This window comes from Thamnophis sirtalis, unplaced genomic scaffold (assembly GCF_051295495.1).
Source record: "Thamnophis sirtalis isolate CommonGarterSnake01/CBP01778 unplaced genomic scaffold, rThaSir2_p1.2 scaffold_7, whole genome shotgun sequence".
NCBI classification, from domain to species: domain Eukaryota; kingdom Metazoa; phylum Chordata; class Lepidosauria; order Squamata; family Natricidae; genus Thamnophis; species Thamnophis sirtalis.
In genome coordinates this window covers 53,982,665-54,001,460 of record NW_028261387.1, presented here as the reverse complement: position 1 = coordinate 54,001,460, position 18,796 = coordinate 53,982,665, and the positions used below count along the sequence as shown (strand labels likewise).

At 37.2% G+C, this 18,796-nt stretch overlaps 1 protein-coding gene across 2 annotated transcripts in view; it reads left to right on the top strand.

Moving 5' to 3' along the window:
- Positions 1-18,796, top strand: part of EIF2D (eukaryotic translation initiation factor 2D) — a 29,266-nt gene that overhangs the window by 5,566 nt on the left and 4,904 nt on the right. For both annotated transcript variants that reach the window (XM_087720081.1, XM_014060948.2), the window contains exons 5-14: positions 551-658; positions 2,029-2,324; positions 3,997-4,114; positions 5,861-5,906; positions 8,086-8,189; positions 14,011-14,169; positions 14,627-14,716; positions 16,102-16,197; positions 16,974-17,094; positions 17,630-17,804. In XM_087720081.1, the coding sequence (XP_087576207.1) occupies positions 551-658; positions 2,029-2,324; positions 3,997-4,114; positions 5,861-5,906; positions 8,086-8,189; positions 14,011-14,169; positions 14,627-14,716; positions 16,102-16,197; positions 16,974-17,094; positions 17,630-17,804 (1,313 nt within the window). The remainder of the gene's footprint in view (positions 1-550; positions 659-2,028; positions 2,325-3,996; positions 4,115-5,860; positions 5,907-8,085; positions 8,190-14,010; positions 14,170-14,626; positions 14,717-16,101; positions 16,198-16,973; positions 17,095-17,629; positions 17,805-18,796) is intronic.

The window sequence follows — 18,796 nt, the reverse complement described above, 5'->3', positions numbered from 1 at the left end:
ATGTGCTTTTTCCATAGAGCAAAGGTAGAAGGTAGAAGCACCCCTTTCTGTCTTAAAACCCTAGTTACAAAGCTGATTCTCTGTATATAAAATATAAAAATTAGGCAATTCTTTGTTTAAGAGGAAAAATCAGGACATTTGATTTTTCTCATTTTAAGGTAATGCCTTTTACTATTTTTTATTGTTTTTCATTACAAAAAGACCTTCCAGATCTGAAGGGCAAATGTTAACAAGAGTAGTAAATCTACTTGAAAACTTGATAATGCACTGAACAAAATACAGGTGGATTAGAAAAAGAAGAACATAAACTGCATTTTTAATTGTTCCTTTAGCAATGTTATACTTTGTCTCTGGGTGTCATAACCCTTGAACTTTGGTGTTTCTTCTAGGTTTTAACTTTGACTTTCAGGATAAAACATAAAGCCAATATCAGTTAATTCATGTTTTGGGTATGATATGCAAATTAAGAGAAACTGGTCTTTAGAGCTGTTTTAAATGGAGTAAGAGTTTGACTTAAGCATGTTGCATTCTTTTTCTTGTCTTTTTGCAGAGCTCCTGTGGCCATTGGAACAGCTATTATGACAACTGCTGAGATGGTAGCAGCTGGGATGAAAGGAAAGGGTTTCACAGTGCTGCACACTTACATGGATCACCTATGGTGAGGACACAGACCAATTTGAGAGAATGTTCCAAATCTGAAGTAAAGCTATTAGTTTTGGCACCATATGAATTCAAGCCTTTGGCCAGCTGATTTCTGGACTCTAACCTGATTACAGGTAGTCCTCAACTTATGACTACAACTGAGCCCCAAATTTCCATTGTTAAGAGAGGCAGATGTTAAGTGAGTTGCGCCTCATTTTATGATTCCCCCCCACAATTGTTAAGTGAATCATATGGCCATTAAGCGAATCTGGCTCCCCACATTGATTTTGTTTGTCAGAAGACTGCTGGGAAGATTACAAAGGATGATCACATGACCCCGGGACAATGCAGCTGTCACAAATAGATGCCAGTTACCAAGAACCCAAATTTTGATCACAAATTTTGACCATGGGAATGCTGCAATGGTCATAAGTGTGAAACACGGTTATAAATCACTTCTTTCTGAGCTGTGTAAACTTGAAATGGCCACTAAATGAGTGGTTGTTAGTTGTGACAACTACCTACTGTATATATTAATTTAGACTATATTAGATTTTATTAGAATAATCAACTTGTAAATTGGAGTTTCTAGGTTGAGGCTTTATTTCTGCCATGTTAGGTCACCTTACATTTGCACTTTTGAACAATAAAAGGAAAAGGTTTTGGGTATATCATCAATTTGGAGAACAGAGATCTCACAGTGTTTCAGGAATAGTCTCTAATTACGTGTTAGCACTGCTAATAACAAACATCAAATTACAACAAAAAGCATGGGATTTGTTTCTAGTCTTATTTGAACCTTGTTTCTAAATTGGGTCTTAATATGTTTGGTGATACCTACTCTTTTGTAGCCTAGTGATATCAGTGTGGAGTTGGGGAGCAGCATTCCCCCTAAATTCCCCCTTGCACTACTAAGATATACATTTCCCTTCCCTCTTGGATTAGGTCCCAGAATAAATTGCATGTGTCACTATGAGATATATGCAGGTTTGAATGGTTCCATTGACTTCATAGTATTGAGATGTTCACCTGAATTGTACTGCTCTCCCTACAAATGCAATTTGAAAATGCATCTGTAATTTGCAGACACAAGATTTCTGTAACTTCAGACCACGTTCAATTAATTAAAATGTGGGTGTTCTTGTGCTTGGTTACACAGACAAAGTCTTGAATTGGCTTTTGGTCAATTCAAGACCTTGGTCCTTTCTACTGGCATTCATTAACTGGTATTATTTCAACTATAACTTTTATGGGATCAGATGGTTACTGCTTTTCTGATTTCTCTGGAATAGGTATTGCATTTTAAGTAGGCTTGTTTCCATGACCTTTTGGCTTCATACGGAGTATGCTTTATCACATTATCTATGTTTTTTTTAAATTCACAAGGGCAATTGGTGACAAATCAAGCCCACCTACAATACCCCCCTTAGAAATAGAAACTCCAGAGATGGTTGCTGGAGAAGAGGAGGAACAGAAGAATGAAGAAGAGGAAACACCTGAAAGCAGCCTCTCTCTTGATCCATCCTTGCAGATGGACATTGAACATCTCAACTTAGAGGAAGACATTTCGTGTACTATCATAGGTGAAAAAGAGGAACTCAATCAAAATGATACTGCTGAAAAGACTGAAGAGAGCGAACCACATATTTCTCAGGAGATGGAAGATAACAGAAGTCCACAAGGTATAATTAGAGATTTGCCCAGAAATAGGTTTACTAGATGCAGAGAGTAGCTGCTTTGTTTCTATCATTGTTTTTCAACCTTTTCACAGATTATACCATGTTTAGGACATGGCAATATTTGAGTACCACCAGTCGCTTAGCAATGTGTCAAAAACCTGATTACCAAAAAAAAGAAAAAAGGGATAAAGTACAGGTAGCCCTTGACTTACAACAGTTCACTTAGTGACAGTTCGGAGTTATAATGGCACTGAAAATAGTGCATGACATGACAATTTTTCACACTTACGGCCATTGCAGCATCCCCATGGTTATGTGACTTACATTTGGATGTTTGACATCTAACTCACATTTCTAAATGGTTGCAGTGTCCCGGGGTCATGTAATCACCTTTTACAACCTTCTGACAAGCCAGATCAGTGGGGAAACCAAATTCATTTAACAACCATGTTACTAATTTAACAACTGCAGTGATTCACTTAACAAATGGGGTAAGAAAAGTCATAAAATGGGACAAAACTCATTTAACAAATTTCTCACTTGGCAACAAATTTTGGGCTGAATTGTGGTCATAGGTTGAGGACTATCTGTACACCCACTTACCACACTTTTAATGGGAAACTTGTGCCTGTTTCTCTGATATTAATCTTTGCACTTGTGGTTAGAGAGTGCGTACTGGTAGAATTAAGTCAGATTCCAGCTGAAGACAATCCCAAACAGACAAACCTGGAAATAGTGAAGTTAAAGCTCATATAGCTTGCTTGCCCATTGTTTACAAAATTATAAGCTTAATGAAGCAACAACCTGCCCATGCTTGCATGACAGACCGATCCCTAAACCATTCAGAACCACATCCATATATTACCAAAAGTTAAAACATGACTGGCCCTTGAAGCTACCAGCAGCTTTTACTACACTTTGCTTTACAACAGTCTCTTTGCACAAAGAGGTCAGGGAATAATGGAAGCTCAGCAGATTACAGCAATTCCTCCTACAATCCTCGGGACCAGAGGTGATATTCAGCAGGTTCTAACCAGTTCTGGAGAACTAGTAGCGGACATTTTGAGTAGTTCGGAGAACCAGTAAATATCACCTCTGACTGGCCCCATCCCCATTTATTCTCTGCCTCCCGAGTCCCAGCTGATCAGGAAGGAATGAGGATTTTGCAGTATCTTTCCCCTGGAGTGGGGAGGGAATGAAGATTTTATAGTATCCTTCCCCTCCCACGCCCACCAAACCACACCCACAAAACTGATAGTAAAATTTTTTGAATCCCACCACTGCTCAGGACCCAGTTGAGAAAAAGAAGAGGGAGCCCAAAAGGAAGTACAGCATCTCTGCAATCTCTTTCTGACAATCCCACAAAAGAAAACTTTTGAAATCGGGCTTGAGAATCAGATTCTTGAGTGAATAAGAAATAAAACCTTGGCAGAAGAGATGTATGTTATTGCTTTTAATTTATGAGGGAAAGCTTGTTGATTTATTTATTTTATTTTTTGCTTCATAGCTGTACATTTTATTTAAAAATTACATAAAATCCTTATTTGAAATGTTAGTGGTGTACAATACAGAAGCATGAATTAATTAAAAGTGACTTTATATGCAAACCAAACAATATTGTATTCTGTGCAGAGCCTATTGAGGGACATATGGTGCCTAATGTTAATTTTTACAGAGCAAATGGACGCCCTGCTTTATCAGTGTTTCTTTCATGCCTTAAAATGTAAAGTGAAGAAGTCAGAGCTCCCTCTGCTGACCAGTACTTTTTTGCGTAACTACATGTTTTCCTGCTGGTAAGTATTTATTATTTCTTTTATGTATTAAATTTTTATATCATCCATCTCACTCTGGGTACTTTACACAGCATAATATAGCAATCTAAACACACAACTAAAAACACAATTTGAAAACAAAATTAAACAAGTAAAGTGATAAAAGTGAATCAAAATTTTAAAAAATTCATATCTACCGATATAATAAGTATCATATTTGTAGGCTGAATATTAAGTTTGCTGCAGAGGAATAGTTCTCAAAATCTGGTCTGCAGACCCCTGGGGTTCCTGAGTCCCTTTCATGGGATCCACGAAGTCAAATAAATAAATATTTAACATTTAACGTATTGATAGATAAACCACATATATCAAAACTCTTTGGAATCCTGAATCATTTTTAACAATGTAAAGGGCTCCTGAGACTCTAATGTGTGAGAGCAACTGCTGTAGAGAATTGTTTTCTGTTTGAACCTCCTAGATTTTACCCATGTTCACCATATCTGATATGTTACTATAATTCATTCATTCAGAACATAATCGATTAACCTAAAAAAATATGTACTATATCCATGAATAACATTTGCATATACAAAGTGCAAGTTAATACAGTAACACAAGGTTGATATTTTTGAACCTAGCATCCTAATATGGCAATATACCAGTTAACTCTATGATATTTCAGTTCTCATAATTCATAAATTTAATTCAGTGATTGCAAAACCATTATGTTATATAATTTAGCTTCCTACTCTGATTTAGTTAAAGATTTTGCTCTCATTCCAACAATCAGTTGGAAGATTATTAGTTAGAAATACTAATTGCAACAAAACCAAAAACCATATGCTACCATCCTGATAGTTATGCAGCTTCTGACAATGCTCTTTTCAGCCTCTAGATGCGGGCTTTTCAAATTTGGTGTATGTGTGGACTCCAACTCTCAGAATTCCCAGGCCAGCAAACTGGTTAGGGAATTCAGGGAATTGAAATCCATGTGCTTTAAAAGTGCAAAAATTTGAAAAATACTGATCTAGTTTAACATCTTTTTAAAATCTATGTAGCTTGAAGTGGAATTGGCACATGTAGCCAAGACCGTTAATTCCTGTTGAATCCAGTTCATTCTATTCCAATTAATGTTACTACCCCAGATCCCAAACAGAGCTCATTTTTGTCCCATTATTTGAAATAGAAATACAACTGATTAAACTTGGAATTGTAGGTATGTAAAGCATGCATTTCTATACTGAGTGAAGTTCTGGTGATTCTCAGCTTCTTGTTATCTGCAACATGGTTTAGAACCATTAATCATGAAGGTTGCAAAATACACAGTTGACCTCCTTTGAGCATTCAGAGAGTGAACATGCTTGTTTTGGGGAGTTTTGTCTGTATGTAGAAGCTTCCTTATATGTAAGAATATTCTGAATTAAACCAGATCCTTTAACTGCACTTGAGCATGTAAGAGCTTCTTTATGCTGTATATAAGGATATTTGGGATTAGGCCAAACTGCAAGAACAAGATTGCAAGAACTGATTAATGGATTGAAGTTATCTTGGAGTTTATGCTAGCTAAGGATTCTTTAAAAAAAAACACCATGCTTTGGTAAAGTACTTATAGTAGGAGTCAAAATCCGATGTGCGTAAAAGACTAGACCACAGCAATTGTAATTAAATGAATCACTATATGAATTTAGCAAGGATGTCTTTCTAGTTAGCTTATTCTAGATGATGCATTTTTTTTTGTAATTATTTTTTCCTTTAATTTATTAATAGTCCAAAAGATCAACAACTGGATATAAAGAAATCTAGCTACAAAAAGGTGAATAGTTGTTTCTTTGTGCATTTATGGAAGTTTGCAGTAATAGATCATTTGATTTAATATTGTGGGGATTTTCTTGACTTGCCTGCTTCTCATATTTATGTTCTAATTTTGCTGGGTGCCCTCCCACATCCTTTTTAATATCTGCATGAAACAGATGGGAGAAGCCATTGGTTGGGTTCAGGGTGATTTATTATCAAAATACTTATGACATCCATCCAGCAACACATCTCTGTTACCAGCTGTCCAAATTAAACTGTCAAGATTTTGGTTTTGGCTGCCCTAGATGCGGGAGTTTCAGAGTTTCCATTTTAGTTTTTGGGTCGGGTGGCATTATCCCATTCAGATGTTGTGCACAATGTGGAGGTTTTCCTGGATTCCTGCTCACAGAGCAGGTCACAGATATGGCAAGAGGACTCCCAATTAGTTAAAGCTCTATATGGCATAGGGCCAGGTAACCCAAGGGGCTGCTTTTTCCCAAGAACATCTGCCTTTGTTGTATGCTCATACAAGGAAGATATGCTTCAGATTCCTATAGGACCTAGGAAGCATGCCTTTTTTGTGGTTTCCTCTGCTCTCTGGAATGCTCCCTCCCTCTGATATTTGGCAGACCCCAAATCTTTTCATCTTTACAATAGCCATTAAGGCCTGGCTTGTCTCCCAGACATTAGGGACCAGTTAAATGGGAGTCCCCGCCATGGTGTTTTTGTTGTGTGCTTGGTCGTCTTTTTACATTTTATAATTTGTATTTCTATATTGACTGTTTATTTTGGTATGGTTTTCTTTGTTGTTGTTTTTTCTTTTTCTGATTTTTTTTAAAATGTTGGATGCCACCCAGAGTCACACCGTTTGACTTGAGAAGCTGTATACATTTTAAAAATAAATAAATAGACCCATGTTTAGTCCATTCTAAGCCTTAGAAATTCATTGGCCGCCTGAGCTAGTTCTGTCTCATTCTCTATCTCTCAGCCCAGGCTCCTTGACAGGGTTGCTATTGTCTAAATAAAATGGAGATTGACACCCACCTTCCCCCATGCAAGGCATCTTAAATCTTACAGAAAAGGCAAATACAAATCTAACACATACATACATAAATCTAATGGAAGTGAACAATGCACATGACCATATAGATAATCTTAAATTATTTTGGATCATAGTGCAATCCTGAGATATATTCAGAATTAAATCTCACTACATGCAATGAAAATGCCATTTTAGGACTGCAGTGGAAACCTGACGTGTTATATACCAAACTGAATAAAAATAAGTAAGTATGATGTCATTTCATGTATCATTGACCATACAGTGTAGATAATTTGGAAACTGCTCTAAAATTATAATGGAAATATTTGAAACGTAAAGCATAGATTTTGCATCCGCATGCAAATTCATGGATTAAAAGAAGTGTAATGGATAAAGTGGTTTTTTTTAGAATTTGCCAAAATAATATATTAGATTTTCAAACCAGTATTTAAAAAATACAAAACTGTATTTGTAGTATTAGTTACTGCACATTGTGTCTCTGGTCAATCATTCAATTGTATGCACTAAATGGTCTATGTGGGTCAAGCAACAAATGAACGAATTGATTTGTACTTTCCCATTGATATTTGTAAATGGTTTGAGTCAGGGCAATCTTTATATTGTAACAATATCGTGAGTTTTCTTCTACAATGTTGCAAAAAAATTATGCTAAGAAATTTGTTCTCCCCCCCCCTCTTTTTCAAGACATAAGGCCTGAGATAATTCCAATTTAGGAAAGAGATTAACAATAAATTTTGTACTCATAATATTTCCAATAATGTCTCTCCAATGTAAATTGCTTCCTCTGTATTATTTTACTTATTCATATCTTTTTAGCAAGCATTTAAGAGTTACACATTCATACAACTTGAAGATGTTTATTCAGCTGATGTAGACTTTAGTATACTGCCATTACAGCCAGCCCAAAAAATAAGTCTGTGTTTATTGTAGCCCATAGAACTTCCCAATATGGTTGTGAACAGATTACTATCAGCCTATGTGTGTATTACCTAGGTTCCCCCTTTTTTTTATCTGTATCCCAAGTCTACAGTGAAGAATTGACATTCCTTAGACAATATCCCCTTTTATTTGGACTATTCTATGGCTGATGCTACTATTTTGTCCCAATATTCAATTTTAACTATTTTTCTCTTAGTTCTCAAAATTTTTGCACTCAGTGCAACAGCAGAAGATTCTCCAGGTAAAAGAATTGAATAAGGGCGTGGAAAGTATTGTGGAAGTAAATTGGAGACATGAAAGGTAAGATTTTAAATCACATAACTGCAAACTTAGAAAAAAGGGAGACATTTAAATATGGGGGTCTCTGATGCTTCTCTGAGCTTGGTTGTTTTCTTGCAGAAATGGTAAAAAAAACCCACTTCAAATTGTGGTCATGGAACCATGGGACAGATGCAACCACTTATATAAATGCGAACCATTGCCAAGCTCCCATAATGCAATCGTATGAACCTGGGGGGAATGTCAGTCATAATTTTGAGGATGATTAATGATCCTAAGAATTATTTTGCTAGTATATAAAATCATGGTTATTGTGCAATGGTTTATAAATTTTACTAAATGCCCTATCTTATGTACAGTGACTTTTTCCAATCTATTGGCCACTATTTCTTCTCCTGATCTATACCATAGTTTGGTTAGAATATTTACCAGTGATTCTTCTTCTGTTGGTTGCCATATTTCTGTAGATAGTCTTTCGACACTTGTAGCCTTCCAATTTGCTAATGACTTGAGTGCTAATATAAATTTATTTCTAATATAGATCTTATAAATAAGAAATACCTTCTAAGACAACATGGAAGTTGACAATAATTAATAATAAATCTGTACTGTACAGAATTTCAGTGTATCTTTGGTCTTCTTTAAATCTGTCTTTGGCATTCTAACAAGTTTCTGGCTAGAACCTTCTGAATTCAGAGATCTTTTGGAAGACTGTCTTTGTTTTTCTATCTCTGTTTTTATCCTCAATGTCCTTATTCATGTTGCCTCTTGTCCCTTTTATAGCTATCTGAAATTATTCAGTTCCTTCTTTGATTTTTTTTTCTTTTTTTAACTTTGGCTTCCCTTCCAATCAATTTCCATCATTTATTCCAACATACAGATTGCTTTCTGTCTCCCCCCCCCCCCCCCCGGTTTGTCAGTCTCTTTTTCTGCTAACAATTTCTCTCGTTCTCTACCAAAAAGTTTCAGGATTTCAAAGTGATTCCTGATACTCTTCTAGAAAATGGTGGGTGTATGCTCAGACTCATAGAAACTAGTTGAGTTTGTTCTTCCACTGTAGCTTGAGTTGAAACTAAGCAGTTATCATGTGTTCCATAGGCAGCACCTGTCTGTGTCTTTTAATTTATGACTGAGCTCTTTCACCACTATAGTCACTTTGATTTCTATTTATCTGATGATGGCCATCTACAGGGACATCATTTTGGTTATTTAAATACTTGTATTAGCAGTGAAGAAAGGATTGGATTGGCAGAAACATTTTAAGTTGTTCTCCTGCTTCATTTCTCTTGTCTAGGCCGTACAACCCAACTCTGTTTTTCTCCTTAGTTTTTCCAACTTTGGCATTCCAGTCTCCAACCACAAACAGCATAATCTGCTTGCAAGTTTTGGCAGTTTCAGATAGAAATTGACCATAAGAGTAATCAATACCAATAGTAGGAATATTAACTTGGATCATAATCCTAATAAAGAATTGTTCACAAAGTCTAACTGTTATTTTGGGTCATTGGCTACATTGCACCAAAATACTGTCCTTAGAAAGCAACACCATGCCTTCTTTATTTTTCATGACCTGAATAGTAAACAGTATGGTCGTCTAACTGAAAGTGCCCAATTCCAGTCCATTTCAGTTTTTGGGTGCCTAAGATATCACTATGTAGTTGAGTCATTTTATCTTTCACTGTTTTGAACTATTCCTTATTCATGTGTCTTATATTCCATGTTTCCATTGCAAGGTTTTTTTTTTTGACATTTTCAGGTTTTCTTTTACTAGATGTCTACATCAGCAACTAGACACTTCAGAGGCTTAAATTTAGCCATGACATAGACATCATTAATAGTCCAAAATATCTTCAGCTCTTCCCCTTTAACAGGCTAAATGCCATCAAACCTGAAGAGCCCATCATACAGCACTGTATTGCCAATCTTATAATATTGTCTATCCATGCAGTAGTTATAGTAAAGTATAGTACTTTGCCATTGCCTTTGCATTTCCTCCCCATAGTGTGCTTGGCTAATTTGATCATCAGCTTCCAGCATCTTTTTATATCACTGCTACCCTGTGCTCTGTTGCTTGCTTTCGTTGGATTATTGAGTTTAGTTGGATTATTCATGTTTTGAGTAACTTTGCTGGCATATGTACTCTTGGAATACACTCCCAACATTCCATTGCCATGATGAGACAGCAAAGCAGATCTTGAGGGGGAATAAAAAGATAGGACTAGACTAATACTAAATGCTTTCTCAGGTTTTAAATCAATATGTTACAATTGTGCTGAACGTCATGACCTGTAGAGCCTAAATCTCTGTATCATATTAGAGGTGAGGGGTCAGCAATGCAGCAACAGCCAGGCTCTTTAGAAGCACACATATTTCCCCCACAGCCAACATTTTAAAAAAAACCCACAGAATGTTTTGAATGAAAATGTGACAATTTTGAAAAAGGGGCATCTGACACAACATAACAGTGCTTTGCAACCAGAAATGTTGATCAATCCATTTATCACATAAAGTTTATCATGCTTTCACCATTCCTTTTGAGGTATGAAAAGGGGTAAATTTTTGGAAAACTCATTCTAGTGATTCACATTAAAATAAAATAAAAATCTAAGATCAAACTTTGGAAATCTCAGCTATTTTAGTAGTAAGATAATCTACACAACAGCCCATCATTGCTACCATAGTTATTACCACTACAATCTTTGCTGCCATGCCATTGAGCCACATTTTTTTGATAGCAGTCTATTTCTAAATTTTTATGGGATGCTTACATTATTTCTGTGTTACTTTTAAATGCATAATTTGGAAGTGTAGAAACTGTTGTGAGGAATAGGTAACTGTAATGGAACTATGCATTTGAAATATGTGCAAGATTTAAAACTTCATAAACAATGATGCTTAGTGGATATGAAAGGATAGTATTTAACTTTCTTACAGTCTATAAGTGGTAACAGACAAAAATATTTGTGGTATCTGCTCAGCCATAAACATTGTGTCAGCTGTTACACATTTGATACTTGGAAAAGTTGGGGATGCCTGCAACCTAGATATACAGTACATCTAACCTATTTCGCTTACTGCCACAGCTTCTGAATGGCAATGGTTATCCCTGATGTAGATAGTGATAATGAAAAGGAGAAGAAAATATTTGAAAAGGAAAGGCATGGCTTCTACTCTTCTCTTCCTTTAGTATCAACACACACCCTCCACGTACTGTATGTCATCTCGCTCCAGTTTCATGCAAAATGCTGGAACTTGAGCATGCTTACCTGTCGTCTCTTCCTATTGCTGCCCATGCTCTCTTCGCAAATCTTCCTCCTCCTTCTGCTAAAAGTGGCAGTGGATTAGTGTGGATAAAGATGCATTGCAGCCCCTCTTCACCTTTCTCCTTGGGGATCATCTCTGAAGGGGTCGGTTCCTTGATTCTGGGCTCTTGGGTTTTATTTCCTATAGGAAATTCTATTGCGTTTCCTCCCCCACCCATCTGTGATGTCACATAAATATAGCATTATGAAAATTCACATTTTACAGTAACTTTGATGAGATCTTACTTGTGCTATACTTTGACAGATGTGATATCAGGGCTTTCTGTAGTAATTTGCTAGAATAGGCAATGTACAGCCTTAGCTCTGTCATAATAGGTACTTGTGATGTCAAGGAAGTTGATTGAGTATGTCTAAGAGGATCATTTAAATGTAGCTTTAGATAAGAAATTAACTAGAAGTGATATGCAAGAAGATGAATAAAATGTACCTATCCATATATTTTACACCAGAAATAGATTTCATTAGAATCCATTCCAGAAAGTTCTATAAAATTATTTTAAGGACATTTGTTGTTCTTTTCCCCCAAAATCATTATGAGACTGGTTTGGGAAGTTGTGGATTATTTCTGTCTCCTTAAATATATATTAAAAAATCCAAGATTGCTATTTTCTAATATATTTGACAGTTTCATATACCCTGCTCAAATGTATGAATGTTTTCTCTAACTATTCTGGTTCTTTCTTTCTTTGCTAAATCAAAGAGTAAAGTTAAACTCTTCTACTGCCATAGTATCTAGGAAGTTGCTGGGTAATAAGTATTTTAAATTTCTTATGGAACAATTTATTTGTTCTAAATAGAAATCGTACAAAACAAAATTTGTGTTTTACCCATGATAGAATTTTATATAGAAAGGAAAATAAGTATTGAAAAGTTAACAAAAGTAAAATATTCAGATGTCCTAAATATAAGTTTAGAAAATACACAAAATTGAGTTAACATCTTCCTTTTAAGAACTGTATATTGTGTTTGTGAGTGTATTCCTAATTGGTGGCATATGAGCAACAATATAGTGGTTTAAAAACCCTAAATTAGAGATCCTAGCTTGCATAGAAATGTATCAGTATATTTGGAGTAAAATTGGAGTTTGTGCTTGCTGCACACAGGCAAAACTTATTTGTAGCAAATGTAGTGGCTTGGGTATGCCTGGTAACTAGTTAATCATTTAATAGAATAGTGTAGTGTAGTGTAGTGTAGTGTAGTGTAGTGTAGTGTAGTGTAGTGTAGTGTACCGTATTTTCACCCATATAACCCGCGGGTTATATGCGGTTTTTACATGCACAGCGCCCCCCTGCGGGTTATATGCGTGGGCGGGGTATACGGAAAATATTTTACACGATCGGAGGCTTACACGATCGGAGGCTTGCTTCTTTCTCCGTTTCTTCCCCCACCCCGATCTCAGCTGTTTCCTTCTCCTCCGTTCCTTTCCTCTTCCCCAGCGTGCGCAGGCTTCTTTCTCCGTTTCTTCCCCCACCCCGATCTCAGCTGTTTCCTTCTCCTCCGTTCCTTTCCTCTTCCCCAGCGTGCGCAGGCTTCTTTCTCCGTTTCTTCCCCCACCCCGATCTCAGCTGTTTCCTTCTCCTCCGTTCCTTTCCTCTTCCCCAGCGTGCGCAGGCTTCTTTCTCCGTTTCTTCCCCCACCCCGATCTCAGCTGTTTCCTTCTCCTCCGTTCCTTTCCTCTTCCCCAGCGTGCGCAGGCTTCTTTCTCCGTTTCTTCCCCCACCCCGATCTCAGCTGTTTCCTTCTCCTCCGTTCCTTTCCTCTTCCCCAGCGTGCGCAGGCTTCTTTCTCCGTTTCTTCCCCCACCCCGATCTCAGCTGTTTCCTTCTCCTCCGTTCCTTTCCTCTTCCCCAGCGTGCGCAGGCTTCTTTCTCCGTTTCTTCCCCCACCCCGATCTCAGCTGTTTCCTTCTCCTCCGTTCCTTTCCTCTTCCCCAGCGTGCGCAGGCTTCTTTCTCCGTTTCTTCCCCCCATCTCAGCTGTTTCCCTTCTCTTTTACTCGTCGCGGGTTATATGCGTGGGCGGGTTATATGCGTGGGCGGGGTATACGGGAAATATTTTACACGATCCGGAAAACCCGCGGGTTATATGCGTGTGCGGGTTATTTGCGTGGGCGGGTTATATGGGTGAAAATACGGTAGTGTGGAATGGAATGGAATGGAATGGAATAGAATTCTTTATTGGCCAAGTGTGATTGGACACACAAGGAATTTGTCTTTATCTTGTTGAAAAACATTATGTGAAATCTGGGATTGCCCAAAATCATCATAGGCATAAGAGGTCAATAAAAGAGTGCATCTTGGAATCCTCTTGATTTATTGTTTTAAGAACAAAAAAGGCTCCCACTTTTACTTCTGCCATGAGCTTTTATATAGCAATAATGTGAAGAGTAGTTTACAATGTCTATTTTCTGTTAAGTCAGAAAGCTGAGATACTTTATTGATTAGTTTTTGCATGTCAGCTCTAATCATTACAATACGTCTCTGGTTAAATGTATGAAAATAATGTTTCTCTGCACTTCAGCATTAGATCCTTCATTGTACCTGAAACTGCAACATCTGAAATGTCTGTCCAAGATTGTAAAGGTGATGACCAAGAACAACTGTACCATCCTCCTGAAATTATACCACTTTATGGAATCTCATCAAAGATGGCCCCATTGTTTCAAGAGTCAGGATATAAGTAAGGAATATAAGAAATCAGCATCTTTGTATTCTATAACATTAAACACCATCTTACTCAGTGGGCTGGGAGTGTTTGGAGATGGCAACACCCCACTGCTTAAAGGAAAGAGTTGTGTCATTGTTTATGTGTTTGAGTCACTTAGATTCCAGAGTTAACTTAGATGTTTTAGGCAAAAATAGAATGGCATAGCTAGACCTTATCAGTAGTATTTGCGTAAGTTTGAAAAGAGTGGCTTACCAGGAAAAATACCTAAAATATTAATGCTTTTGGAATGCCAAATTACTCTGTGTGCTTTATGGAAAAATGGAACCACCTCTTCCATATTTTGCCTTTTAATTAGAGTGTCAACTATATTGAGAAATCTTTAGAAAATCTTCAATTTGGAAAAGCAGGATATTTGCAATTGTTTTCATAATTCAACTTCACAACTGATAAAGTTCTCATTTTCCCCCAGGAAAGGCCATACCCTCTCCAGCAGTGAAGTGAGAAGTGTGATAATCAGCTATGTGAAGACTAATGAATTGGTTGATGAAATGAACAAAAAGTATGTAAGAAATGAAACCATTGAACATAGAGATAAGAATATTTGCTTATTGGCTCTATACTAGCGTTGGTGAATCTTTTCGGCACCGAATACCAAAACGGGAATGTGCGCCTGGAAGAGTAGCCGTTCTTCCCGGTGAGCATGCGCACACCAGGAAGATGATCTTCTGCTTTCTGACGCCCACATGTGCACCAGCCACATGGTCTTCCAGTTTCTGGTGTGTATGTGTGTGTGAAGACTAGCTGGCCAGTGCACATGCGCGTACTGGAAACCAGAAGAGCTGGAAACCAGAAGAGCAGCCGCCCGGTGCACATGTGTCTTCTGATGGTCTTCTGATGGTCTTCTGGTTTGAAACCAGCTACTCTTCCACACGTGAAGACCAGCTGGCCGGCACACCGGAACCCAGAAGAGCACTGGGTAACAGCTCGCGTGTCCGGAGAGATGGCTCTGCATGCCACTTCTGGCATGTGTGCTATAGGTTCACCATCACAGTTCTATACCATTGGCATAGAATGATAACACTGGAATTTTATGATATACCCTAGCTTTCTGAGCTCATATGTTTCTATTTCCAAATCAGAATGTTCAGTCCCCCAAGTGATTAGTCCCATCCTGGTCCTTTCTGATATCTAGCAATATAAAAACGAGACAGGCATTTTCTGGAAGGCTTATTATTATGTGATTTGTAATCAGAAGTGCTTACTATTGCCCATGCACAAACACATGTAAACATACTTATATGAGTATGGGCTATAGGAGAAGGAGTGGCAGAACCTCAGGGTGGAGTCAAAAGAGGAATCAGCCTAGAGTCAAATTGACACAAATTCACCTAGTCCAACCCCTCTTGAATTCCATAGGCCATTATTCAGCACCCAAATTGTACAAATTGTTTATTGAGTACATTCCTGTGCATAGGCATGAGTAGTAATAAATCAGTTTAGTTGGAACCTGGTCTTTCATGCCTGGCATGGGCCTTGTGAACTTGTACTCTTAATTTAGCAGCTATTTGAAACAGAAAGTACTTCCTCAGGTTTAGATAGCACCATCAACAATAAACTTGATTAATTAATAGGATTACAAATCAGTAAGTTTGTTATTTTAATCATTAAATGTACTTTCCCCAGCAAGTATTCCACAGATTAGTAACTTGTAATTATCTGGTTTATAATTATCTAGTTGATAATTGTTTACCTTGGCTGGACGAAGCCTTTATCTTTCTTTAATTTACCTTTCTAAACTGCAAAAAGTAGGTGGCAAGACTCTTCTTCTTTGTAGTTCCTATAAATTTAAACCAACCTGATACAGTAAAAATTAAGTGCTGCACATTATTGAGACTGGTGTAGGGAGTAAATCATGATAAAAATGTGTTTCTTTTTAAATCACAGCTTTGTAAAGGTAAATCCAATTTTGTGTGACTGTCTGTTGGACAAAGCAGAGCAAAATGAAATCTCAAAACTCAAGTGGGATGATCTCCTCAGCAGGTGAGGAAAGACTAATTCAAAGTGATGTTTTATATATTGGATATAGGCTCCCCTTATAAAGTAAATCTACCTTCCCCAATTTTGAGTCCTCTCTATTGAGACCATAACTCAAGAATTTTCTATCAGCATGGCTGATTCCTTTACAATCAAGTAACATTTGGTGAATTGGTGTCTTGCGATTTATCTAAGATGATACCCACTGTAAGAGTTATTTCATAGCCAATGGTCAGTCAATGGGAAAAGTAGTTGAAATTCCTCACTGGAAGGAAAACAAATCATACTGGCTGCATGGGCACTCTTTGGAAGCAGCCTTCCAAGCTTTGCAAAAGTTGCAGCAGCTTTAATGAAAGAGGCAAGATGCTTCATTCACCTTGCTCGGATGTTTTGCATGACTCCAAAAATTCTGCAAGGTATACTTCTTGTGCAAAAGGTACTGTTGGACAACTGTTTGCAAGGTAAGATTTTTGTCACCTAGTTTTTAATTTTTGCCTCTTCAGCATAGGTTTCCCAATGTCTAACAGTGGCAGGTTGGTTTGTCTATACGGTAAAACAAATGACCTGCGAAGAGAAATAGTACATTTCAAGCCCAGAAATAAGTTCTTGTTCTTGAAATATTTTTAATAGCAACATACTCACAGGATTCAGCATTCATGTACTAAATGAATAGATGTAGTTGGCAATTTTGGACATCAGGAACGGCTAAGCCATAAATGCTGAAAGAACCATCTCAACATCTTTTACTAGATTAAGCTTAATATTTTCTAATTTACCGGCAGGTGTCTAAACAAACTAGAACCCTTCCATCAGGTAACCTTTTCAGGAAAAGAACCTGTTGTGAGAAAAGGATATATTCTTCCAATTGATGTAACTGTAGCACAGAGATCAGCCAATAAAAAGGTAAGAGTCACAACATGAGGATTTCTGAGCAGAAATCCCAACTGCATTTGTCCAGAATCTATCACCAGGAAGAAGGTTAACATGCTTGCGTGGATCAAGAAATCATCAGTGTCACCCACTGGGTTATTATGGCTGTCTTTCTCCATACATGCATCCATTCATTTAAGCCACCCAGATGCTTTAGATTGCTGAATCTTTTGAATGTTCAATATTTCTGCATAATTATGAACTAAAATATGATCTGTTCTCCACATAAGTCCTAAAACTAAATAAATTTAATCAGGTTCATAAATTTTTATGCCCCTTTAGAGATATGCTGTCATATTAGCATTTCCAAAGATATTTATGTTGATTTCTAAAGACATGTAAAGATATGATTAATATGCATGGTAAGAGGTATACCTTCCCATCCCCACAGCTTGAAAATTATCAATAAAGTAGAGCATAGTCGCATAAAAGTAATACCCCAAATTCTTACAGTAGATTGCCTGTTAGTGGCAATTTTGTAATGCCCTTTTTTTGTTTTGGTTACTAGGTAACAATAATTAAGAATCTTGAGCGGTATGGTTTGGACCCTCAGGCTGTTGCTAGCACCCTTCAGCAAAAGGTTCAAGCTAGCGCCACTATCGTCGCAATCCCTGGAGCAAAGGACAGATCACAAGTCCAGATACAGGGCAATCAGACCAACCATCTTGCTAAACTGCTCTTAGGTAAGTATCTTTGGCATGCTGTAATAGTATTAATTAATCATCCTCTCTGAATGAAGGTGGATTCCTGATGACTTCATAGATAATTCCACATGGTTTTCTTGGTAGAACCTGAGAAGTAGTTTGCCATTGTCCTCTTCTTTTATTTTTACTTTTCAATCTAATAATTAACCCTGGGAAGTCCCCTAAGGATTTCCATCCAAATATGAACCCAACCCAATCCTACATGGTTTGTAAGACCAAGCAAAGTTTCTCAGGTGCTGCCACCTGCTGGGACACTGAGAATATTTGTATTTATTTTTGTTCCTATTAGTGGCATCAGAACAGAAAACACAATATATCAAAGGGACATTCCCTTTTACTTTTGATCAGAGTGAAAACTCATAAATGTTTTTAGCAAGCAGTGATTCCAGAACTAGTTCTGATGCCACTAATAGGAACTTATTTGCAAGTATATATACCAATTTGCCACCTTTCTAGTGAACAGTGCATTTGTACAGTGCTACAAATTGCAACTGGTTGATGGATTTTGGAGCTGTAACATTCATCAATTTTAAATGGTTATGATGAATTAAAAAGTATTTCTTAACACTTTAAAGCAGTGTTTCTCAGGCTCCCCAACTTTTAAGATGTGTGGACAGGTTGCTGGCTGTGAGGTCCTGGAAGTTGAAGTCCACACATCTTAAAAGTTGCTGAATTTAGAAACCCTGTTTTATGGTAGTCACAAAAATTGTTGCAAGTGCATATACAGGTGAAACTCGAAAAATTAGAATATTGTGCAAAAGTTCATTTATTTCAGTAATGCAACTTAAAAGGTGAAACTAATATATGAGATAAGACTCATTACATGCAAAGCAAGATAGTCAAGTCGTGATTTGTCATAATTGTGAAGATTATGGCTTACAGCTCATACAAATAAACCCCAAATCCACCATCTCAGAAAATTAGAATATTACATTGCTCAGTGGTCCAAAGTCCTCTTTTCTGGTGAGAGC